The 26,805-nt window shown below is 41.6% G+C and overlaps 1 protein-coding gene across 7 annotated transcripts in view; it reads left to right on the forward strand.

Moving 5' to 3' along the window:
- The window catches only part of MSRA (methionine sulfoxide reductase A), a 321,997-nt gene that overhangs the window by 13,006 nt on the left and 282,186 nt on the right, over nt 1-26,805 (forward strand). Inside the window, exon 1 of one of the 7 annotated variants that reach the window (XM_012775453.3) lies at nt 20,468-21,047. The exons of 5 other annotated variants lie outside the window; for them this stretch is intronic. In XM_012775453.3, coding sequence (XP_012630907.2) covers nt 20,891-21,047 — 157 coding nt within the window. In that variant the 5' untranslated portion in view covers nt 20,468-20,890. Of the gene's footprint in view, nt 1-20,467; nt 21,048-21,096; nt 21,331-26,805 lie in introns of those variants that run through there. One more of the 7 variants, XM_075997179.1, reaches the window with a different exon arrangement.

Raw genomic sequence — 26,805 nt, forward strand, 5'->3', positions numbered from 1 at the left:
AAAAAGGAATATACAGTTGGAACATCTGTATGAATAGGTATAGCGGGATTGCCAAGATATAATGTTAAGTGAAAAAATCAAGGTCAGAATAATGCATATAGTATGCTAACTTGTAGGGAAGAAAATAATAACATGTATATATAAAGAAACTTTGAAAGGATAGCTAAGAAACTAATAGCTGGAGAGAAGGCTATGAAATGAGATGAGGATAGACCTTTTCATGCTTTTTCTTTTAAAATAAATTTTCATTCTTGTAATGTGACTGCATTATTGAATTAACTAACTCCACTTTGAAGATCTCTCTCTGCTCTTTTTAGTCTAATTGACCACCTTTCTATCATCTTTTGTCATACTTATTTCAAGTTAGTTTTTTTTTTAATTTTGCTTTCTTTTTCTTGTCAAGTACATCTTTTTTTTTTTTTTTTCCAACTTGCTTTTGTAATCAAAATCTACATTTTGGCATGATTTAAAAATCTAAATTTAGAGGGTGAGATTGGAATAAGCTAATCCAAGTCATTTTACATTTCATAAATATTCATTTTTATTGAAGCATCAATTGTGGTGGCATCATTTATACAAAGAACAGATCTTTGGGGACAAATTCTTTTTCCTATTATGTAGAAGGCATTATGTGTATTTCTTTTATTGTGAGTGATGTACATAGATTTTTAAAAGAAAATAATAGAAAACAGTATTCCTTTTAGAAAAATTTTCCCCAATGTGTGATTAATTTCTAAATTGTAGGGCTCAGATTGTTATTTCTCCTTTTTGTGGCCTGCCCAAAGCTCTGTGATTATTTTACCTGTTACAGAATTTTCAGTGTTTCCCTAAAGTCCCTGGGATAAGGGTATTCTATACCTCCCACAATCTGGTCCTTACCTCCCTTTCTGGCCTTTTCTGCCACATGCCCCTATAGAAACTGGTCTTCTGCCTTCCATGTTTCATTGTTCTGCCTCTGCAATTGCTCACTTGATTATACCCATGTGGATTGCACACTCTGGTCTTTTTAGTTATTCATTCATTACATGTCTACTAAATGCCTGCATGGGGAAAGTACTGTGTTGTCCATATATACTTATCTTACTCCTTCCTCAAAATTTTCCCTGCTCTAATTCCATTTCTCCCATAGATCCATCTCTTTTCTTGCCAACCTAAGTGATCCCTTTCTTCTCTACTGGACAGATAACTATGTACTCATTTATGAATCCTTCCTGTCAGATCTCGCATTGCTGATGAGATGTTCTGCTGCATGGATCTTGCACAGTCTGTGTCTTCTCTCTCCACATGATATTGGGCTTCCTGGAGGGAAGGGGTGATGTTTGATACTTATTTTATCCTCTGGTCTACAGCACTTTACCAACGCTGCTGCCCACGCTGGGCAGAAAATAATGGTTTATGGATATCGAGCAAAGTATGGTTAATGCCTGGAAACAAAGACCAAAAAGTGGTTCCTTTGTGTGCCTATCATGTGCCCAGTGTGACGCAGGGAAGTTAACACAGCCAACCTTGTGTGCACGCGGGGCATGTTCTCTAGACCATTTTTCTAGTAGTGGTGATGGATTTGTGCTGATCTCCTCAGACTTTGCCTCCAGTTACTCTTGTGAGCAGTGGTAAACTCTTCTGTCCTGCATGAAGGGTGGGGAGCCCCTAGTCTTTAAATCTCTGAGCAGAGGCTTGCTAGGTTTCTGCAGCAGCAGTAGGGAAAAGGAGCTAGTCTTAGCACAATCCACGTGGGCTCAGGAGTCCTATGAGCCCCTGCCTTGGGCAGCCAAGGCAGGGCATGATAGGCTGGTTGGGGTAGGAGACTTCAGCCTGGAGCATGGGCCTGAGGGAGCCAGCAGCCACCAGGCCCTCAGCAAGGGCCAGAGCGGAGGCCTCATTGCTCAGCTTGGTCTGGCCCCCCGCACAGGTCCCAGCAGCCCACCAGTGACCACCCCTTCTGCCTTGGCATGGTAGGCCCCTTCCCATGCAGCAGCAGCTGGCTGGTCCTGCCATCCCCTGCTGGCCCAAATCACTGAACCTCTGGCGATATACAAAAGATTGAATTCTGCAAGAGATGGTTTCAGGGTATTAATGGTAATGAATGAAAATTGTGGATCTTCTATGTGTTGCTCTTTCACCTTTCTGATATCAGGCATTCCTAGTTTGTCTGAGAGCATCACAATACTTAATGTTTTGTGAATGTGTAGTACTAGACTGTGAACTACTTGAGGGCTGGAATTGTCTTATTCTTTGTGCCTGGAATACAGTAGGCTGACAGTGACTGTTTGTTGAATGACTGTAGTATATGATCTTGTGAGTTCTTTGAGAGGCAGGGCCCCTCTGAGCAGTATCCTACATAATAGGCATACACATATTGTGCATTATGGCACAGAATAGCCCGTATGCATTTGAATGAGTAACAGAGAGGAGCACGGTGCATTGAAGAATATGGGAGGGGTAAGTTTTGGGGGCTTGAGCTTGTCATTGTTTTCTGGGCCGGGCGCTGTGGCTCACGCCTGTAATGCTAGCACTCTGGGAAGCCGAGGCGGGCGGATTGCTCAAGGTCAGGAGTTCAAAACCAGCCTGAGCAAGAGCAAGACCCCGTCTCTACTATAAATAGAAAGAAATTAATTGGCCAACTAATATATATAGAAAAAATTAGCTGGGCATGGTGTCGCATACCTGTAGTCCCAGCTACTCTGGAAGCTGAGGCAGTAGGATTGCATGAGGCCAGGAGTTGGAGGTTGCTGTGAGCTAGGCTGATGCCACGGCACTCACTCTAGCCTGGGCAACAAAGTGAGACTCTGTCTCAAAAAAAAAAAAAGAAAACTTTTATTAGCTAGGTAGAAACATGATAGGCATGGACCATATCACTCCACCATGTGACAGGATGGCTGTCTGTTTTCCTGCCACTTCCCTTCTCTTTCCTGGAGTCAAAGAGCTACCCAGGCTGGGCTGCACAGGGCCAAGGTTTGGCCACACTGCCCAGAGCTTTAGCAACCTCCGAGTTCGAACAAGCCACGGGGTCACCATCAGATGGCAATTCCATCATTTCAGCTTGTATCGGTCTCCTTACATTTTAAGCTAAAAGAGGGTAAGCAGACGGGAGTGTCCGGCCATGGCATCGTCTTTGGCATCTGCTGGCACCATGCCCTCACTTGCTCACTCTACGCCTCTCCACTTTCCACCTTCTTCTCGTGGATGGCTAGCTCCTTTTATGCTTCCAACTGCCCTTCTCTGTGGTTTGGCTTGTGAAATCTACATCTCATCTTGCAAAAGTTCCACTTTTCCATTTCCAAATACTTATGGGATGTAGAGGTCCTGTTGTAACTCACTTCTCTTTCAAAAGATTGCCTGCATGTGTTAATTCCCCCATTTTTGTCGGTGGCACTTCTATCCTCTCAAAGCCCCCAAACCTCAGCCCAGTCATCTTTGATCCTTGTCTCTGTGTTTAAGACGTCCTCCTCCTGTGAGTCTCAATGGTTCCTGGCCTGGGGTCTGTCCGATGATGCTCTTCATCCCTGTGTTAGACACTTCCTGTAACTTGCAGCTGACCTCAGCGTTCCAGGCCTCTGCTGCCCCCCCCCCCCCCAGGCTGACTCCTGCTCTTAACTCCTTCCCTCTAGGTTGCTGTGGGCTGAATTGAATGCTATGTTCCCCCTACCAAATTCATATGGCATTAGTGCCCATGTAAAAGAGAGCACAGAGCACTAGCTAGTCCCTCCCACCGTGTGAGGACACAGTGAGAAGGTTCTGTCTGTGAACCAGAAATTGGGCCCCCCTAGACACCAAATCTGCTAGCACTTTGATCTCTAACTTCCAGTCTTTGGAACTGTGAGAAATTTCCGTTGCTTATAAGCCACCCAGGTTATGGTACTTTGTTATAGCAGCCTGACAGACTGAGAAAGGATGTTTTCTTTCTTCCTCACTGCCTGCCTAAGGTCTCTTTCAAGGCTGAACTCAGCTTCTTCCACTTCCAAACTGCCTTTTGGGACTGTTTGAGCTTAGATTGCTCTTGGAATTGGAGGTGGAGCTAGGTCCTGGGGCTCTGTGTTTTGCTTTCCTTCTGATGTTGCTTGTTGGGGAGATAAAGGTAAAATCCCTTTCCTATATTTGGTGCTCAGTGATAGCTATTTTTTTCTCTTATGTTTTCTGAACTCCTACCTTGGTTACAGTACCGTGTTGGCAGGTTCTAGCTGCCAACTTCCTCCTGGATGTCCTATCAAAATGCTCTTCCTGTTTGTTGAGATGCTTAACTACTTTGACTCCTGGCATTTGGCAATGCTTGATTTTTCCTTGACCAGAGACCTGCATATCTTCTGGGCCAGCTGGAACCTTTTCTCTAATCTGGGCCTCTCAAGAAAAGTGACATAAGGTTATCACTCAACATAAAGAAAGACATGGTTCCTTACATTTCTGTAGGACTTTTGTACCATTTCATGCAAGTGCATCTATGGTGTTTCTCAGCAGGGTAGCTCATCCACTAGCTTGTTGAATTAGTGTATTATATTTGCATTATAATACAGCAAAGCCTGGTAATTGTGAAACTGGAAGAAATGCAGTGGCAATATGTTTCAATGAATATATTTTCATTATGTTTAAAAAAATGAAGAATAAAATTTAAGAGCATTGAATGTCTTCCCAGAGCATGTGTGTAAAATGAGTTCTTTAAAAAATGTTACCATGGTAAAATGATATTAGTGTTGAATTTTCCTTTGTAAATTTTTCGTATTTTACCTTTGCATTTTTTAACAAAAAATTTGTAGTTTACTGTTAGGTAATTTATAGTTTGCTCAGGTCACATACAATGTGAAAAATTAAAAAGCATTGTTCAGATGAGGCCACAAATTATTCTTTGGTCTGCTGAAAAAAATCTGATATTTTAACAGATTGTCCCCAAAAGGGAAGAGTCATGAAAATGAAATACTTTGAGAGAATTCAAAGCTTTCCAGCTGGAGAAAATGAAACCTGAAGTAAAAAATCTTGAATGTATTGTCATTAGCAGATGAAAAGAAAACCGTGTTAGAGTTTGCAGAATGGAGTAGCCAGTTGTTAAATAGAGCCCCGGAGAAAACATTGCACTGCTGAAAACCTGCAGTGCCTTCTCTCTTCCTAATAACCAATGGGTGAAGAGCTACATCATCTTGCAGTGAGCCCTCTGCAGCCCTCTGCTGCTGGTCCCTGGAGTGTTCAGCTGACCACTCGGCATTCCTGGCACACCGAGATGTGTGCACTGGCATGAAGAAGCCCTGCCCGGGGATCGCAGTGGCACCGATGGCAGAGGAGCTCAGGCAGTCTGTCCCTGACAGCCCCACGTGGTTGCTGGGAAACCGCAACCTTCTCCCAGCTACCAGTCCTCTGACTGTAGGAGACGGTTGTAAGCAGCCCATTGCAGGGAACTTTTTTAAAAAAATAAAGATTTTTTTCTTCTTCTTCTTTAGGATTATACTCATATTAAGAAGCTGTGTGGATTTATTTCAATACATGTAATAAAAGGGAATATTTTCTGGTGAAGGTTAGGCACTGGATGAGTAGGGCAAGGTAGCTGCTTGCTGCAGTAGTTTTGGGCAAACACACATCTATCTGATTTAAGGAATAAGCTATATAAATACAAATTTCCAGGTATAAGATATGAGCCAAAGGATAATGATGAAACTTGAGCCTTAACTATTTTAGTTCATTAAAAACCAAACAGTTATTATTATTTTTTTTCAGAATAGGATTTATTAAAGAGCTGAAGCCTACGCTTCATTTGATATACACATTTACACATTTGTTTCAGGACATGTAGGATGGTTGATAAACAAAATCGATTTAATTTTGGCAATAAGGATTTGCTATTGTTTACTCTAAATGTTTATATTAAACTAATGAGGAAGGAGCCAGGTGGTCTCTGCTGTCAGTTTGTAGTTTCTCCTCCCAGTGGCTCTGGGAATAGCCCCTTCTCCTGCCCCATGGTACCTGGCCCTGCCCACCCTGTGCTGAGGTGGCGCCTCCTTGCCCTGGGGCCTTTATTACGGAAGCTTCAATCTTACTTATATTCTTGCTCAAAGTGTGATCTGTAAGTTTTGAATTGTTTTTTATCCTCTTCTTCCAACTTCCCAACTAACCAATGTTCAGACCCAAGAGGGCGTTCTTCAAAACCTTTCTCCCTATTCATAAAACCTCACACACACACACACAGACATTCATTGCTGGGGTTTCAGTAAGATAAAAATGGATCAGATTCTATTCTCTACATCTTGCTTTTCTTGCTTAATAGGTACAGCATGAAAATATCTCCAAGTCAGCGGGTATATCTTTAATATGTTCTTTTATTTTTACATTAATAGACTTTGTTTTTTTGAGGAGTTTTAGGTTTACAGAAAAATTGAGTGGAAAGTGCAGGGTGTTCCCATACATCTCCCCCACTCCAGGTTTTCCCTATTATTAACATCTTGGGTTAGTGGGGCTACTTGTTATAACTGATGAGCTAATATGCATACGTTATTGTTAACTTAAAGTCCATAGTTTACATTATTGCTGTTGGACAGTCTATGGATTTTGACAGATGTATAATGACATGTATGTACCATTGCAATACCATACAGAATAGCTTCAGTGCCGTAAAAATCCTCTGTGCTTCATCTGTTTGTCCATCTTCCCCTCCTGAGAATCCCTGGCAACCACTGAACTTTTTTACTGTCTCCATAGTTATGCTTTTTCCAGCATGTTACATATTTGGACTTACACAGTATGTAGCCTTTTCAGATTGGAGACTTTTTTCACTCAGCAGTATGATTTAAGGATCGTCTTTTTTTTTTTCCTGGCTTGATAGGTGAGTCCCTTTTATCACCGAGTAATATTCCATTGTATGGATATACCACAGTTTTTTTATCCATTCAGTTATTGAATGGATATGTGCGGATCACTGATATGTGTACCTACAATTCCATGTTATTATTTGGCAATTAGGAATGAAGCTTCTATTAATACTTTTGTTCAGGTTTTTGTGTGGATGTAAATTTTCAACTCATTTGGGTAAATACCAAAAAGTGTGATTTCTGGATCATATGGTATGAATACATTTAATTTTATAAGAAACTGCCAAACTGTCTTCCAAAGTGACTGTGCCCTTTTACATTTCCACCAGCATTAAATGAGATGCCTGTTTGTCCACATCCTTACTGGCATTTGGTATTGTCAGTGCTTTGGATTGTAGCTATTCCATAGATGAGTAGTGGTATATCATTTTAATTTGTAATTCCCTAATGACATATGATGATTAACATCTTCTCATATGTTTATTTGCCATCTTATATATTTAGTCGCCTGTGTGTTTGGATCTTTTGCCCATTTTTCAGTTGGGTTGTTTTCTTATTGTTGAGTTTTAACAGTTGTCTATTTTGGATAGCAACCCTTTATCAGATATGGCTTTTGCAGGTGTTTTCTCTCAGTTTGTGGCTTTGTCTTCTCATCCTCTTGATAGTATCTTTGGCACAGGAAAAGTTTTTAATTTAAATGATTTCTTTCATGGATTTTGCCTTTGGTTTATCTAAAAAGTTATCGCCAAACCCAAGGTCACCTAGATTTTCTCCTATGTTGGCTTATAGAAGTTTTATAGGTTTATCTTTTACATTTAGGTATGTGATCCATTTCGAGTTGATTTTTGTGAAGGTTGTAAGGTCTGTATCTAGATTCATGTCCAGTTATTCCAGCACTGTTTGTTGAAACGACTGTCTTTTCTCCATTGTATTGCCTTTGCTTCCTTATCAAAGATCAGTTGACGGTATTTGTGTGGGTCTATTTCTGGGCTTTCTGTTCTTACCCAATGATCTATTGGTCTATTATTTTGCCAGTTGTTGAAGTTTGGCAGTGTCAGTTCTCTAAGTTTGTTCTTCTTCAATAGTGGGTTGGCTATTCTGTTTTTCTTCTTTTCCATATAACTTTAGAATCATTTTGTCAATATTCACAAAATAACCTGCTGGGATTTTGATTGGGTTTGTGGGATAACATTGAACCTCTAGATCAAATTGGGAAGAACTGACATCTTGACAATATTGAGTCTTCCTATCCATGGACGTAGAGTATTTGTCAATTTATTTGGGATGGATCCCAAAAGAGTTTTGTGCAAATAGTACTTGGAATAATAATGCCACCCTTCCATGGAGTTCTGCTCCGCAGCTTCTTCCCATGGAATCTCCTTGAAGGTTCTGACACCCTTCCCTCGTACCCTCATCGGATCTATGTTTCTCTGTTTGTTTGTTTTTTCTCTTTCATCTAAAACTTCTTACTGAGACTCTCTGGCTGGGGGTGGCTCCAGTCCGCCATCTTGGAGCCTCTTGGATAAGTGTTGATTCTTTACTTTGTAGTTGCATATTCACATTTTGTTTTTGTCTAAGGGTTTTTTTTTTTTTTTTTGACACAAAGTCTCACTCTGTTGCCTTGGCTAGAGTGCCGTGGCATCAGCCTAGCTCACAGCAACCTCAAACTCCTGGGCTTAAGTGATCCTTCCGCCTCAGCCTCCCAAGTAGCTGGGACTACAGGCATGTGCCATGCCCAGCTAATTTTTTCTATATATTTTCAGTTGGCCAATTAATTTATTTCTATTTTTTTAGTAGAGACAGGGTCTTGCTCTTGCTTAGGCTGGTCTCGAACTCCTGACCTTGAGCGATCCACCTGCCTTGGCCTTCCAGAGTGCTAGGATTACAGGTGAGCCACTGCACCTGGCCCTTCTAAGGGAGTTTTAAAGCATTTCCCTTTGACAAGTTTGTTGCTTTGGCTGAAAATTAGCAGCTGGACAGATAAATAATGACCTGAGTCCTTAAGTTAGCAAGTAAGCGGAATGTTCCTTTGATCATTAAGCCATTGGTTAGGTAAGCCGTTGTGGTTTTGTACTTACTAATTATTAGTTGGTAGAGACATTATATTCTGCAGCTCTGTATACACATTTTATTCCAGCTTGCGATCTACTCTTTCCAGAACATGGCTTGTATCGATAATACCTCTTTTTCTTCTCTTTGCAAACTCCCTCTTACCCAGCACTCCCTCCGCCCTTGGTGAGGTTTTCTCTTATTGCCCAACCCATTTTGACCCTCCTTTCCTATGAATTCTTAGCACTTATTTTCATTACCACTTATTTGGCATACAGCCATATTGTTTGAAGACTTCACATGTTGTCTTTTTATTAAGTCTATCATAGTGATTTAGCTTTAATGTATGTATATATTTTCTCTGTAATGGCGTTGCAAACTTAGCGGGGAGCCTACTTATTTGGGTCCCCCGCACCTAGGCATGTTTATGTTACACAATAACTATTGGTTAAATGAATGAATGATTGAGCTTATACTCTGTGTAAAATTATGTTTGGAAGTTGTCTGTTCAATAAAATCCTTTTAGTATAGTGCAGGTCAATAGATATTAATATTAATGAATCTCAATAAATGGATGCTATGTTTTTAACTTACCTTCTCCAGCAGAAACTATCCATCTTTAAAAAATTTGATTACAACTGCTTGTGTGTGCCTAGTGGCTGACTTTCCAAATAGTTATTAGAGGAGAGCTGAGTTCTTAGCTTCTACATTACAATTTGTGTTTAATATTTATGGAAGAGAAGTCTACAAATATGCAAGACTGTTGGTGAGTGAAGGAAATGGCTCCCAGTGTGACAGAACAAAATATCTTAAAAAGATACACAGTTATCTGCAGTTTCCCCAAGGTTGTGTTTACATAAAAAAAAAAAGACATTGTTTTATGGTCTAGAATCAAGAGATGATTTTGTGATATAACAAGTTCCACGAAGAACTTTCTTTGGGTTATCAGTCCCAGCATAACTACTGCAGAGATCACATGGCAGCATTGGTCTCTGGATTTATTGAGGTTGCTGCATTCCTTTAGCATCCTTCATATTTTTCTCCCAAGGGTACCACTTTCCTCTCCTTTCTTAATACTAAGATATGGAAACTCATTTGTGCTGTGGCGTGTGATGCAGGGAAACGGATGCTTGTTTATTACCTCTCTCTACAGGACCTTTCACGGCCACAGGTAGATGTTTGCTGCCTCCGTATAAACAGGCGGTATTCAGAGGCACATTCTGTAATGAAGGGCTGGTTGGTTGGGTGGATACCTCACGTTTGGGCAGCAAATCTGAACCACACTGTATATGCTTACGAGCCACGTGACCTTGGATGAATTTGCCTCAGTTTTCTCATTTGTAAAACAGAGACAGTGGCCCCTGCCTCACATGGATATTTCTGGGAATAGATGACATAATGGGGAAGTAGCCTAGAATGGTACCCGGCTCCTGCCAGATGCACAGAGTGTTTATTTCTCAGTGCAATGCATCCGATGGGGGCATTTAGGGCACAGCTTACTGCCATGCTGTTGCCTTGTATTGTAAGAGTGTCTGATGGCTGCATCACATCACCTTGCTCATGGAAAGAGCTGCAGTGTGGGGCTGGGAGGCAGCCAAACCTCAGGTGCATACTGACCTTGAGCTCAACTTGAGTTCCAGCCTTCCCTTTGGACGGACTGGCCACTGGATCCACCCATGAGGCAGGGAGGTAGATTATGACTTAAGTCCGTGCTCCTCTCACCTTTGGGGAAAAGAGAATCTCTCAAATGACTTTTGCTGGCCAGCGTGTATGTGCAGGTGTGCACGCAGCCCGTGTTTTCCACGCCTCCTGGAGACGGCGCCTTCCCGACTGCCCAGGCCAACTTCTCCGTGGGCCAGTGAGCTCCCTGCAAGTAGGAGAGTTCGGGAGAGGCTGGGAGGTCCCGTCTGCATGGCAGTGGCTGCAGTGGTCAGCCTCCGAGTGCCTCCCTGCTCTGGGGCCCATTTTCCTGGGGCCCCTGCCTTTCTCCAAGGAGTCTGCACACGGCTCTGACAGAGCACGTAAAGGGCCGCATCTCCGCATTTCCTTGGATTCTTTGATGACAAATCACTTCTCCATCTCTCTGTCTCTCTTTTTGCTGAAGCCAGTCCAAGTTGGATTTTTTTTTTTACTTGTAAGCAAACTAATATAAGCACCCTTCATTTCCTTATTAATTTTTATTCTTTTATTCATTTTTAAATTTTTTTTCTTTCTTCTTTGCCCATCCTTTGAAGATATATCTCCATTTCCTTAACTCAAGGTTCGTCTTGAATGGAAAATAAGTGAGAATCACCAGTTTTAAACCAGAGGTCCCTAGCTGGCTTTTCCCAAGAGCCACATATTTTTTAGAAGGCTGGGACAGGGCTCCAGGTGCGCTGGACATTCACATGGTTCCAGTGTTCACTGCTGCATTCAAAGGTCCTGCCACGGGTGGCTTCCTGCCTCGGGAAGCCTGGCCTGTCACGGCGGCGTGCGGAGGACTGGCGTTGGCTTCTCCGTGGCCCCTCCTGCAGAGGTTAGGGTCCTCCCGGTGCATACATTTAGGTTTCCAGAATCAGGTGAGTGGCAGGTAGTACCTGGCTTAGCATATGATGGGAACTTATGTTTTTTCTAGAAAAACAAACCTTTCTATTAAAGTGGCGTCACCATCATTGCGGGTCTCACTAGAAGCAATGGCATTTTCAGATACATGAACTCCTGGTATAAACTAGCTGCTTCGTTGTTAAACTCAACAGTTACTAAGTGTTGCATCATGAAAGTGTGGGTCCCCTTAACCCCACCTGCCTACCCCTGCCTACCCCACCCCTTAAAGAGGAAAACCTTTACTAGTCTTTTATATTTGGTCCTTCAGAGCTAAGAACCATAGGACTCTTGGTGTAGCCAACAATGTCCATAAGCCACTTAAAGCATTTTTTCTCATGGCCAGGCTTGTTCTGCTCATCAAAGTCAAGGTGAGAAGCCACTGTGGCCCCGTGCAATGACCACTGAGGGTGGACTTAGGAGTTCTGGGTTTCGGCTCTGCTACTAATTTGCTGTGCAGCTTTGAGCAATTTACTTACCTGCTCTGGTCACGCATTCAATTACCTATAAAAAGTGTTTGCAAGCAAAAGTCCTGAAGGTTCCTTTTCTATTCTGACCTGCAGTGATTTTAAGTGCTGTCTTTGTGTTGTGCTTGGCACTTCCTCTATTCCCTTCAGGATTAATCTCCTTCCCTCTGAAGCTTATGATGTAGCTCTAAGCCCTGCATTTTTCCTTCATGGGCTCACTAGCTCTTTTCCCCTTTGTCTTTCTGTTCTCTTTCCCCCTTGAGGCAAATTCAGAGAGAGAGAGAGAGGGAGGGAGAGAGAGAGAGAGAGAGAGACAGAGAGAGAGAGACAGAGAGAGAGAGAGAGAAAGTGGGGGCAGGTGGCATGGCAGCTAATACAGTCGAGACTTCTCCTGACAGTCTCTTAATCTGGAGGAAGTTACTCTGGCAACCGTGAACCCATACCCCTGCCTCTGAACTAACTTTATCCTTCCTTATTATTATTTCATTTTGATGGGACAGCTTCTTACAGATTTTTTTAAAAATCTGGTTTTCTTCCTGAAATTTTTTAAAGAGACCAAGCCTATTTTCTCTATCTGAATAATTGAAGCAAACCGCACAGGAGCAGGAGCACGCCGTGGTGTGCTCGGGAGCGCAGACTCTTTCCTCGTGGGCTGTGTGTGACCCTTGAGCTTTGTGGGTGGCTGGTTCCGTGGCAGCCTGCAGCTCTGTCCCCTGAGTGTGCACTGTGCTTCCAGCGTCCCCCTCCAAAGACTGGTCTCCCCCGATTACCGTGTGCCAGGTCTCTCAGGCTGCAGAGGGCCGTGCAATGAGGCGTAGTCCTGATGAGCTATTGGTCTTGATAGAGAATCAGCCAGTGGAAATAGAGTCAGGCCGAGGTTGGATGTCACAACACAGATTGAAGCAGAGGTGGCGCAGGGCAGGGTAGGGCTGAGCAGATCCAGGCTGAGGGCAGTCCCACAGGAAGGGTTCCATCAGAGGACATGGTATGAAAACTAGGGAAAAACAGGCCACTCTGGACCCTTCCACGTGGAGGGGCCTCCTTTGATGCTGCTGGCTCCTTTCGTGACCTCCTTTGGGGGACTAGGCCTGGCATCCTGTAGCTGACTGACGTAACCTAGTCTGAAGCAATGCTTAAAGTCTCTCTAAATTCTGAGTGTGTGTGTGCACGCGGGCAGGTGCTTGTGTTCTCACCTCGACTTCCGCCTCTGGGTTCCTCCATCCCACCTACTGGCGCTTTCACACGGAATCCATCCCTTTAGCGTTTTCTACCAAAACCCCACGGTTACACACATGAGGGTGTCCAGCTTTTCCCAAAGGTCCCAGCAGAGTGATGGAGGCGGGGCCACACTGCATGTGACATAGAAAGAGGAGACCTACCTCCCCTGGGCTGACCTGCCCCGCAGCACCTGTGGCTTCTCCCTGGCCCTTCCCAACTTGCAGGGCTCTGCCCTCCTCCCCAGCCCTCCTTCTAAGAAAATGTAAATCTTCTCTTCTCCCACAAAACAGATGGAGCACCTCTATTTGGCATGGGTTTCAGTGAATATCCCTGCTCTGAGGGGTTCACTTTTGACTATAAAATCCTATGGTGAGGCTGGGCACGGTGGCCTGTAATCCTACCACTCTGGGAGGCCGAGGTGGGAGGATCGCTCAAGGTCAGGAGTTTGAAACCAGCCTGAGCAAGAGTGAGACCTCCATCTCTACTAAAAAAAAAAAAAAAAAAAAAAGAAAGAAATTAAGTGGCCAACTAAAAATATATAGAAAAAATTAGCCAGGCATGGTGGTGCACATCTGTAGTCCCAATTACTCGGGAGGCTAAGGCAGGAGGATCGCCCGAGCCCAGGAGTTTGTGGTTGCTGTGAGCTAGGCTGACGCCACGGCACTCTACTTGGAGCAAAAGAGTGAGATACTGTCTCACAAAAAAAAAAAAAAAAAAAAGAAAAAAAATCCTATGGAGTTACCTTCTCAAACAAAGACAGTGAACTTTGTACACGTTGACCTTGGGGCTTGAACTGGGTAGGGGAGGGGATGGTGAGGAGTGACAGGGCTTGGGGGACCCTCTTTGTGGTCACACTTGAAGGCAAGAACCATGTTGGCTTCATCATCTCAGCCCTGGAGCACCTACCAAGGTACCTTGAACAGAGTAGAAATTCAGTCAATATTTACCGAACACAGAGTTGTGCTCAGCACGGTGCTAATGGATGATTAAAAAAGTTAATAATCTCTGCTCTTAAGGAGTTTGTAGTCTACTCAGGAAGACAAAAATAACAGATGAGAATAATTAAGCCTTGAATCTTGCACTGACGGGGGTGCATTTATCAAGAATTTGGAATCGCTTAACCATATTTCCATTCTTTGTTGTATATGTAGCATTTAAATAAAATCATGACTCTTATCCAAGTTATCACTCATTTTTGGATACATTTTTTTTTCATATTAAAAACAAAAATGTAAAGCCATATTTTCAGGGATTTTTAGAAGGCACAAAAGATTATGAATTTCATTTTGGCATTGGCAAATGATTTAGTTTTAACAGGTTAGTTTGAATTCAGTAAAATCTAAAATGTTAGTTTTGTTTCTGGCTAATATTCTAATGAGGAGACATTTCCATGGGGGTATTAGGATAAAATACTGTTTTTGGATATGTGACACATTTCCTTGTATTTTTAAAATCTCTTGAGTATTTTAAGGGAAATTTAATCCATCTGATTTTGATCCAAATATAATTTACTCACAATAATGGAGAAATATTTGATATCCAGAGCAATCTATTGATGCTCTTAAAGCTTTCCTCCAGGGAAATAAGAAATCACATTTTTCCAAGAGTGAATACAAACCTACAATGTCTAATTTTTCTGCTTATTTAACAAAGCCTGAGTTAAGTATGAAATTGGGCAGTTCCAAATCAGCTATTTTTGTTTTTAATTTTTTGAGTCTTTCTTTTAAACCATGCAAAGGAAATTTTCCTCAAGGAGATTTTCTTTTTTTTTTCTTATTCTGACAATTTTATCTGCTATCATGTTTTTCCCCCCTCCAAACAATGATTTTGGAAGATTTAAGGTAATAACACAATTTTGATGTCTGTGGATTAATGGTGTCGGTATTCAAGATGTTTCAGACCTGTCAGAAGCTTAGAAATAGCATTTAAATGTGTTGCTTAATTTTAATTTTAAAATACTTTCTCTGAGAATTAGATACCAGTCCTAAGTGAATATTTTGAATTTAAAACAGAGTTTAGGGCAAGGTACAGCCAAATTTTGTACTCTTGAAAGGCCTGGAATCCATTTACAAATAAATTAGAGGTCTTCATATAAGTATTATGTTTTGGAAGCAAAAAGTGCAAGAACTTGGGCATTGTCACCTTGTAAGAGGCTCTTGGGTGGCCACCCAGGAATGGAGGGGGCAGGGTCTGGTGCTTCAGCGACCTTGCTGCTCTGGGATGCTGTTTCTGGAGCACCATCCGACTTCTTTCGGGGGATTGTCCTGAATTCCAGGTTCTGACTTCTGGCCTCCTAGGGATGGTGATGTCCCCAGCTCTTCTCTTTCTTGGGGTGGGTTTTGCCTCTCAGACCCGGGCCTTAGCCTTGCTCCTTTAGTTCCCCCTGGACAGGGGCCCGCTCCTGCTCTGCTGCCCTCTGCTGGCTGCAGGAAGTGGCAGTGACCCTCCATGCCCCGCTGGCTCATGGGATCTGACATCTGGAGTGTTGCAGTAGCCTTCTGGTCTCTCCTTCTTTTAGTTCCTTGAACAAATCTTAGCCAGATAAATCTTCCTAAATATCGTTTCTCATGGGAGTCAGCTCAGCTGTGGTGGTTAGGGGCACAGACTGCCGGGGCTCAGTCCCAGCCCTGCCACTTCTTAACTCTGTGACCATGGTCAAGCTAGTTAAACTCTCTGTGATCAATTTCCTAGCCTGAAAATGGGGTTGGTAATATCCTTAAGAGGCAGACATTGTTATCATGAAGAGTAAATGAAATGTTTAGAACAGTGTGTGGCACGTAGTAAGTACTCAATAAGTATTAGTTATTGTTATAAAGAAAAGAAGTTCATGTAGCTCACAGTTCCACAGGGTGTCCAAGACTCACGGTGCGGGTGTCAGCTTGGCTTCTGGTGAGGGGTTTTGGAGAAGGTCAGAGGGGCAGTGGGGTCATGAGAAGAGGGCGGAGGGGCAGCCTGGCTTTGTAACAACTCACTCTAGGGGGGCCTAATCCATTCCCCTGAGGACCAATCCAGTGTCATGAGAGAGAACTCACTACTGTGAGAATGTACCAAGCCATTCATGAGGATTGGGCCAGCTCCTAGGATCCAACACCTCCAGCACTGACTGCCACACCGGGATCACATTTCGATGTGACACTGGGGGGGACACACCAACCACACCCACACCATAGCAGTGCTGAAGGAATGAGTCCCATCCTGGGCTAGTACCGAGAGGGACCCTGCCTGCCCAGTGCCCACGGAGAGCTGGGCAAGTCGTGGGAAGAGAAGATTCGGTGACATGTGGAGGAGGCTGGCTGTCAGAATTCTGAGCACACTAGGGCCTGGCAGTCCAGGGGAGCAGGAGCCATCTGAGGAGTCTGTACCCAGAGAGCTGGCGGGAGGGAGCGGTGCTTGGATAGGAACAGGAATGCTGCAGTTAGCTGGGAACCGAGAAGTCAAATCCAAGTGAGGCACTAGAGGGGTCCTCAGACTACTGCCTGCAGGCCACATGCAGCCGGCCGAGGACATTTATCCAGCCCGCCGGGTGTTTTTGCCACCACTGCCTGTCCCGCTTAGCAGCCGACTCGTCCAGGGCCCACAGTGCGCATGTGTGGAATGTGCGCCACACTCTCCAACGGCCCTCCAACGGTCTGAGGGACAGTGAACTGGGCCCCTGTTTAAAAAATTTGAGGACCCTGCCAGAGTTTGCTGGGTAGATTCCTAGAGCAGATTCAGGTGGACAAGGGTCTAGTTAATTTAGAGTGTTTACTCTGTGTAAGAGGCTAATTTTGTTGAATTTCTGCATCAGTTTGGAGAATCTTGCCATCTTAACAATATTAATTCCCCCAATTCATGAACATGGGGTGCCTCTCCATTTACTTAGGTTGTCTTTAATTTCTTTCAACAATGCACTTCTCATGCACAAGCCTTGTGCTTTGTTAAGTTTATTTTTAAGTATTTTATTCTTTTTGGTGCCATTGCACATATAATTGTTTTCTTAATTTCATTTTCAGATTGTTCATTGCTAATGTGTAGAAATGCAAGTGGTTTTCATGTGTTAATTTTTGTATTTGAACTCACTGACTAGTTATATTAAGTTTTTTTTTTTTTTTTTTTTTTTGGTGGATTCCTTAGGATTTCTAGATTAAGATTATGTCATCCATAAATCGAGTTAGGTTTACTTCTTCCTTTCCTACCTGGATGCCTTCTACCCCTTTTTCTTGCCTAAGTGTCCTATATAGAACCTCCAGTGTGATGTTGAATAGAAGTGAGGAAAGCAGACATCCTTATCTTGTTCTTGGTCTTAGGGAGAAAGCTTTCATGCTAAGTGTGATGCCAGCTGTTAATTTCTCATGGGTGCCGGTTATCAGGTTGAGAAAATCCCTTTCTAGCCCCATTTTGTTCAGTGTTGTTTTTTTCTTTCCAAATCATGAAAGGGTATTGGATATTTCAAATGCTTTTATGCTTGTTATTTAGGAGTTTTATTTATTTTTCATATATTTGTGATTCTTTCCAGTTTTTTTCCTGTGTTGATTTCTATTTTCGTTCCATTGTGGCTGGAGAATATACTTTGTATGATCTAAGCATTTTAAATTTATTGAGGCTTGTTTTATGGCCTAACATATTGTCTGTTGGGGAATGTGCTAGGTGTACTTGAGAAGAATATGATTCTGCTGTTATTGGGTGGAGTGTTCTGTAGATGTTTACTGGGACTATTTGATTTATAGGATTGGTTAAATCTTCTATTTCCTTGCTGTTATTTTGTGTAGTTGTTCTAGCCATTATTGAATGAAGGGTATTGGTACTATTATTATTGAGTTATATCTCTCCCTTCAATTATTCCAGTTTTTGCTTTAGGTATTTTGGGGTTCTATTGTTATATATGCTTATAATGGTTGTATCTTCTTCTTAAATTGACCCTTTCTCATTATAATATGTCCTTCTTTATCTCTAGTAACAAGTTTTGTCTTAAAGTCTATTTTGTCTATTAGTATAACCATGCCAGCTCTCTTTTGGTTACTGTTGGTGTGACATATTTTCTTCCATCCTTTTACTTTCTACCTATTTGTATCTTTGAATCTGAAGTGTGACTCTCATAGATAGCATATAGTTGAATCATATCTCAAAATTTTAATCCATTCTGCCAATCTATATATTTTATTGGCATGTTTAATTCATTTAAGTTTAATGTAATTACTGATGAGGTAGGAGTTAATTTTGCTATTTTAATATATTCCATATTTCTTTGTAGTTTTTGTTCTCTGTTCCTCCATTTCTGCTTCCTTTTGTGTTAAATATTTTCTAGAGTAACATTTTAATTCCTTATCTATATATTTTTGAGTTTTTTTCTTAGTGGTTGCCCTGGGGATTACAGTTAACAACTTAATTTATAACAATCTAATTCAGATTAATATTAACTTAATTTCTCCTGGCCTACAAAGGACAGAAAAAAAGAAAAAAACCCACCAACTTAATTCAACAGTATATAAAAACTTTGCTCCTATACAGCTCTGTTCTATTGCTCCTTTACCCTCTTATTACATCTTACATATTATGTCTTTATATGTTGTGTGCTTATCAACATAAGGAGGAAAAGAGTACATTTATACCATTTCTAATATTCACTTCTGCAGTTACCTTTACTTGTACTTCAGGTTTCTTCATATGGATTTGACTTACTGTCTAGTGTCTTTTCATTTTGGCCTGGAGGAAAGTTCCTTTATTAATTCGTATAGGGTGGGTCTGCTAGAGATGAAGCCTCTGTTTTTGTTTATCTGCAACATTTTAATGTCGCCTTCATTTTCAAAGCATAGTTTTGCTGATAAAGAATTTTTGGTTGATACTTTCCCTCCTGTTAGCACTTTGACTATGTTATCCCACTGCTTTCTGGCCTCCATGGTTTTTAATGAGAAATCAGCTGTTGATCTTACCGATGAGTCACTTCTCTCTTGCTGCTTTCAGGAGTCCCTCTTTGTCTTTGGCTGCCAGCAGCCTGATTATGAATTACAAAACCACTGCTATTCTGCCCACATTTCATCATCCCTGTTTGAAAGGATGGCATGGGACACTTTTGTTAGTGCTTTAATTCAACTTTTGTGCTATCTCTGTAACATTTCCCTTAACTATCAACTTTAGGATTTAGTAATATGTGGTTTTGTTACTCACTATCATATTTCTTGGTTTATAGAACTTCAGAGTGGTATTTATGTGATCCATTCTTACTACTCATTCACTTAATAGGTTTGTTTAACGCCTACGTATGGAATGGTCAGTGCAAGACTTTCCATTTTCTTAGGTAAGTGACACATGGCCCTGCCTGTGAGGAGGACATATTTGGTTGGTTGAGCACTCACACTCAATTAACTACTGTGCAATTAGGATGAAGGTACACTACATGTATAAACAGAATATTTTGGGAGCACAGAGTAGGAAGTCATTGATTTTTATATTTGGTAGATGAGCAAACTGAGTATTGATTTATTACTATTAATAGGTTAAGCACTTTGAGAAAGTCACAGAACCAAGGACTTGAACTCACTATTCTGGGTTCTTTCTGTGAAACCATGGTGATTTGAGAGTGTGCCTATTTTCTATTTTCAGGCATAATGGGAAAACTGATTTCTTAAACGAGATAAATGTTTGAAGTATAGACTGGCTATTTTGCTTCAGAAGATGTGCATGCTACAAATAAAAACAAACAATGTTCAGTTATGCTTATTAGATTATACTGAATTTAGTAAATTTAGTAAACAAGTGACTATGTTGGAACTTGAGGTGTCAAAATATAAAAAGGATACTTCATTTTATTAAATCCACTCTAGGCTTTTTTCTTTCCCTATTTATTGATATTTCTGTTTTGCAAAGAAATCCTCCAATAAAATTTTTAAATAGGTAAAGTTTATATTAGAGTCTCCTTAAAAAATGACAGTTGCTGATCAATCAGAACTATGTTCATTCCCTATAGGATCAAGCATGACTTTTTTGGGCATACAGTTTTAATTTTAATCTGCATGCCTCCTTTTCTATTCTCCCATGATTCTTTGCAGCAGGACAAGGAGAAAGCAAGTCTTATAAAAAGAAATACAGTATGTGGTGCTTATTAAAGTTACATACATCTCTTCTCACAGGAGAATTTTGATTTACTGCAGGTTGTGCATATGTCGCATGTGGACATTTCTAGGGAACAGATTCCTTATCGCCGAGCAGTGAATGGCTTGTAGTACTCCATTATTGCTCTAGGAACATGTTAGTGGTGATTACGAAAGGTAGGATACCATGAAATCCGTAAGGTGATTTGGCAGAAGTCGATGCCGTCGGTGCCAGGATTTGGGTACCGCACCACGGTTTCCTGTTTTCAAATGTATTAATTGATCCGCAAAGGACATCTTTTGGAGACAAGAATTCAGACAGCCTGGCACAGCCTGGACCTCCGCCAAGACTGCTCGGAAGGTTGCCATACTGGGAGCAAAAGAGTGAGAGAGAGAAAGAGGGAGAGAGAGAGAGGCAGAGGGAGAGCTGAGGAAAGAAAAAAAGGCAAGACTTGGCACAGCTCAGTCAAATCAGCTTCTTTTGTCTGCTGTCTCGGCTTGAGCTTCAGGAAAGAAAACCGTCCTGGGGTACAGAAAAACTCAGAACTTTTTGGTTTTCAAACTTAGAAGGCTTTTTAAGTCTCTTGGGCTATTTGAAAGTGTTGGTACATACAATGACGTTTAGTCACCAGTATTAGGGGAAATAAAAGCCTTTTTCAAAACGAAGCTTCCACAGTGTCCATGCATTTGGGAAATACTGTATTTGACTTTTTTTTTTTTTTGCATGTATGATTATACCATGAGAGACAGGATTCCTATAGAAGATGGCAAGGCAGATTTCTCATTAGAGAGAACATTAATTTTCTGCAAAATAAAGTTTGTGCATCAATACAAACCTGCTTTCAAATCAAATCAGACCTCCTTCGGAATGTGTTCAGAACGTAAGTTTTTTTTAGATTTTATTTTATTTTATTTTTTTCCCGTTTGTAGACATTTAACTTTTTTCAAGGAGCCTTTCTAAGATTTTATGCAACCCAGCCAGGAAGTCAGAGTCAAAGTTGTTTTATCCATGTGTTTAAGAAAGCGTTTTCTTAAAGCCACAGCTTTTATTTCTGCTGCTTCATGCTGTCCTAAACTACATCCCCCCAGCAATTAGTGACAACAGTGAAGACCAGAAAGGCAAGCAGAAGACACCAGACTTCGCTTGAAGGGCAAACAAGAAATGTGAGCTTGGTCATTATTTTTTTTTGTGTGTGTGTGTGTCTTTTGCTCTGAACCATTTTTGGGAGGTGGGTGGGGAGGTGTCTATGTCTAAGAGATGTATGCGATTAGTGAATTCTCATTGTGAGAAGGAAATGATGAAAGGTAATTTTTATGATGTTGGCAGAAATGGCTGGGAATGGTAGACAACAGAAATTTAAAATCTCGTGGACCAGAAGTAGGGAGCTGTGTTTGAAATACCTGGAGAAAAATTCCATTGTTTTTAGTTTTGATTAGATTTTATAATTAAACGGTGACTACAGCCTGGCTCTCTCAAAATGTTTTCAGTAATCTGGAAAGTTCATCGATTTTCTTTTTAATACTACCTGGTGTTTTATTTGCATATATGCTTCGTATCTAATTTCTTAATAATAAATACTTCCTGTTAGCCCTGGTTATAGTTGCATTGTGACAGTTCTGCTCTTAAAAAAGCATTATTATAGGAGAGGTTAACTGTAAGGCATGTGTTTTTGTGGACCACCCTCATTGTCAGTGAGTATTCTATTTCTAAAGAAGAGAGTTTGAGTTGTAGAATCAGGCTATAACTTCCTGTAATCATGTATTTTCTCTTTATTTTATATCCTGAAAGAATACAGGAAAATTGTAAATATTCGCATAAGTAGCAATCATTTTGGGCAGTTATAAAAGACTACTCCAGAATCTATGCTTTTGTTTTGAGTATGTAATCATTGATTTTGTTAATCCTTTGACCAAAAACAAAAAAACAAACAAAAAACCCCCCAAAACAAAAACTGCCTATAGCTTTCTATTGCGCACCTTAAGTGATCAATTGTTTGAGATGATTTTCATAAAATTGTAGGGACACATCAGCAAGCCTGAAAATGGCATTTAATATCCAAATACAATTTTAAAACATATAAAAAAAAATCTAACACAGGGGTTTGAATATTTAAGCTTCAGTGTTTTCTTCAACTTTTTTTGCTAATCAACATTTTGATCTTCAATAAAATGAAGTCACTTAATGTTTATGTGGGTTGCCAACATGACAACCTTTGTTTTATAAGCTCCTTTATCCACTACCTCGCTGATACTCCTAAAATGGACGCCAAGACATGAAAGACGTGCTGATAGGCAATGTTTGCATGACTGCAGTCTTCCTTTTGAACTGATTACAGGATCATTCATGCCTTTTCTGAAAACAACAGTATATGAAACAAAAAGAAAGTTCGGTAAATAAGTTTAAATCAGAGCTACGTTTTAATATCGACCGTCTTATTACCGATTTATATTTACTTCCATTTACTTCTTAAACATTTACCATAACCTCTTGTCATTTAGGCTCGCTAATTATATCACTTATTTAGTTTATTTAAGACCAATTTTTTTTTCTTGAAGTTAAAAAGAATTATTTGCTAGCTTATTTCTTGACTTCTTTGCAGCGAACTCACTAAGAACAAACTTATATTCAGACTATTTTATGTCCAATTATTTTCTAACAGTGTGATCAAAAGTAGGTGAGTGAAACAAATATGCCAGCATATACCTAAAGAAATACTACATTTTTCGATACTGGTAAAACTACGTTTTATATTGTGTATTAGACTTAAGATTTGCTAAATATCAGCTGTTATGCTCAATAAATTTTCCAATACATTCTCACTGGCCTACTTGTTACATATTTTAAAATGAAAAAAGTTCCCGTGAAGGTGCTCCTTGTTAACTGGCTGTAATAGATACTTTTTGTGCAATCTTTTTTTCAGAAGTATGATTAAAAAGTTGTATTGATTACATATTTCAGGAACAGACATGCAGGTGTAACATAAATGCGTGTTTCAGTACTTTTAGGCCTTTGGTGCTATAGGCACACCAACATTTCGGTTCTTAACTATTTCCATATTAGCATTAATATTTCAAATCTTATTTTAAAGTGTATAAACACGAGTGGTTTGATTGTAAATGAACTCTATCTCAGCACGTATTTATCAGAGTTGGATTGTATAATGTTTTGAAGTAGAATTATTAAGACAGAAATGAATGAATATTTAACTGCTACTTAAGTTCCATTTTGATGTATATACCTGAACATACAAGCACATTATTCTATACACTAATGTGAACCTTTCAGGGAGCCTGAGTTCAGAAGTTTATAATTATTCACTCACTTATTCATTTATTCAACAAATGTTTATTGAGCACCCACTTCACTATGCTAATATTTTGTTGACGGAGTTATTTTGGGTAACCAGGGAAGGAAGTCACACATGTGGATGGAAGAGGGAGTAGATTTAAAATAAAGCCCAAAAGCCTAGGTAGAAAAGGGCAGTACTGGAATGAAATTCATTTCAATAGATTACAGTGTGTTCACTTTTAGTGCACAGCATATGGATTCTACAGTGTTCTTATAAAAAAATTGGGAGATTAGTTGTGGTCTGTGTAACTATAGGAATTTTGTTTTACCACTATTTTGGTTGCTGCGTCTTATCATCCAAAATGCTTGAGTTGTTTAAGTCTCTTGATAGATGTATAAGGTGAACGATTCAGACGCTAGGAGGAAGAAACTAAATCGGGTAGATCGAACCCCCGCCACACGCTGGGTCTTGGGTAGGTCAAAGTAGGTGTAACCGGAAGGTGTGGCTGCAATGTGCAGAAACAACAGTTCGTGAGGAAGTTTTGTCTTTCCTTTGTTTTGTGTCGCTAGACAGACGAGGAACAGGAGGCCAATTCCACATGTTTGAGCCAGCATGGCCCTTTGAAAGAAAGGTTGCTAGAGGGCAGAGCATTGTAAATGGACCCATCCATTCACTGTCTGTATTCTCTCGTGGTTTTATGCGCATGCGTGTGCTCGAGCGCCTAACTTTGTTCCAAGCGGTCGATCGCTAACATAAAAAGAAGGTATGGGCTCATCTTCCAAAAGAGAGGTAAAAGTCATGTGAGTCAGGGAGACGGGCTCAGAGGCTGCTGCGACAGCCTAGGCCTATGCCAGGGCTGGTGGACGATGGAGTGGAGATGAGCAATGTCTCAGCCACAGGCGTGCACTGCTGAAGTCATTCAACAGCCACTCCCAGAGGGCCTGCTGTGTGCCAGGCAAAGGGTAGAGTTTCTACCCACAAGGAATTCCTAGTCTCGTTGGGTAGGGGAGAGGATAAGAATGACTGATGAACGGGGATCTCTTTCCAGCTTATCAGATATTGTCACCTCTTACCCCATTTGATCCCAGCAGCTGTGCCAGGCATGGTGACAGGTGCATGGGGGGCCACTTCATAAGTATCCACTGGTGGAGTAGACTCAGTGGTGAGCCAGAATATTTTCTACTTGAGTCTTATTTGAGGAAGGGATTTTTTCCCCCTGCATGTTGAAAAACAAAAAGCACTGTGCTCAGTTTTATCTTGACTGCATGTTGCTGGTTGTGGGTTTGGAGGGGTGGAGCTCAGGGACACCTTCTTTGCGACCATGTAAGACTCCCTCAAGGTGGCCATTGGAGACAGTATAAAATTAGGATGTGACTGGTATAGGTGGCCCCGTGTGCCCATTCCCTCTCTGGCCAGCTCCCCATTGTCTTTCATTCTCCCTGTTTCTTGTTCTCCCAAAGGATCCCGTACTGGACCGTAGCACATGGCAGCGTGGCCTAAGCATGGCATGGGCTAAATGTATTGCCTAGAGCAGGGGTCCTCAAACTTTTTAAACAGGGGGCCAGTTCACTGTCCCTCAGACCATTGGAGAGTGCGCACTATGGGCCTGTGACGAGTCGGCTGCTAAGCAGGACAGGCAATGGTGGCAAAAACACCCAGAGGGCTGGATAAATGTGCTAGGTGGCCCACATGTGGCCAGCGGGCCGTAGTTTGGGGACGCCTGGCTTAGTGAGTTTAAAGTATTTCTTACGAGTGTGAGACGGAGGCTGAGGGGATTGAGGGAGAGAAGGCGGTGAGGGAAAGTCACGGAGAGCTGAGGGCTCTGCTTACCTCAGTTCTAGTCCCATGAGGAGCTGCGGAGGCCCCCAGGGGCGCACTTGGGACGTGGGGTCTTGGGTTGGACTGGAGTGTCAGCAACAGCTGGCATCAAGCTTGGAAAAGGCATTATTTGGGGGAAGAGGGGGCGTGTAAAAGGGTTGCTGAGACCAGATCATGTTGCACAGCATCTTTCTAGGTCTTTCTCCAGGGGTGTTTGGAGGCCCAGGAGAGGGAAGGGCAGAGTCAGGACGTCGTGCACAGTTGTGTGCTGGAGGGGGGTGAGGCTGAGACTCAGTCCCCTCCTTCCTGCCCAAGCCCTGTGACTTGATCTGCCGCAGAAAGGTGCCAAGTCCCTGTGGAGCTTGGGGGGCCCTGGATGTGGAATGGCAGGAAAGGAGGAAATCAAAGGCCCTGGAGCAGGGGAGGGCAGTGCTTTTTGGTAACTGGCCATGGTGTCTGGGTCTAGGTGGGGTGGGAGACGTGGTCGGAAGAGTTCCAGAGAACGTGGGGAAGTAGGGAAAGACGAGTGAGCAGAAACTTGGGTCAAATGAAGGAAAAGGTTCAGAGAGTCCTGGGATTAGGGGTTCATTCTGAAACCCAACAGGCTGTGAGTAACGGCACCAGCTCTGCAAGGTTCAGCCGAAAAGTTTGGCTGTGGGTTGTGCTCAGGTGACTTTATTTCTCTAAAAGAAAGTGGAGAGGATGCAGAAAAGGAGGAAGTCACCCTATGTGTTCTGTATTCCATGTTGTAAGACAGAGGAGATGAACATTTCCCCTCTAACAGTTGAGAATCTCTTGGTCCTGTATAAAGAGAATACCCGTAATGTACGGATCCTGAGGTTTTGTGGAACAGGTTGAAGAATTAGTCTCTCTGGAGTGATGCCTTCTCCATCTGTCAATGCCATTCATATCTCATTTCCCATTAGCCCTTCTGAGTTATTGTCATGTACCTGACAAGATCAAATTGTTCGCAGAGTCCTATGAGTGCTTTACACACCCAGTGTACTCAGGGGACAGCTGCCTTTGAAACCAGTAGTCCTTTCCTGTCACAGGTTAGAGAGAGTGCCCTCGGAGTCCCATCAATGTGAGTGTGAATTGTGACTCTATATTTTAGTTGTGTGGCTTTGGCTAAGTTACATAAACCCAGTTTCTTCATCTGTAAGACTAGGATCATGATCTTCCTCAAAGGTTTTTCGGAGAAGAAATAAGGAAATATATGCAAAGCTCTTAGCATAGTGTATTGTATATAGTACATAATAAGTGGTAGATATTGTTTTTTTTTAATTTAACATTTTTTTTAATTTTTAAAAAGTGTGGTCAAATATTCATAACATAAAATTTACCATCTTAACTGTTTTTAAATGTATAGTTCAGAGATATTAAGTACATTCACATTGTTGTGCTACTATCACCATCACCCAGTCGCAGAAATCTTTCCAGCTTGCAAAATGGAAACTCTGTGTACCCATTAACAAAACCGCACATTCCCCAGAGGAGTGGCCAACCCCTGGCAGCCCCCATTCTACTTTCT

The sequence above is a fragment of the Microcebus murinus genome, chromosome 24, assembly GCF_040939455.1.
Source record: "Microcebus murinus isolate Inina chromosome 24, M.murinus_Inina_mat1.0, whole genome shotgun sequence".
Lineage (NCBI taxonomy): Eukaryota > Metazoa > Chordata > Mammalia > Primates > Cheirogaleidae > Microcebus > Microcebus murinus.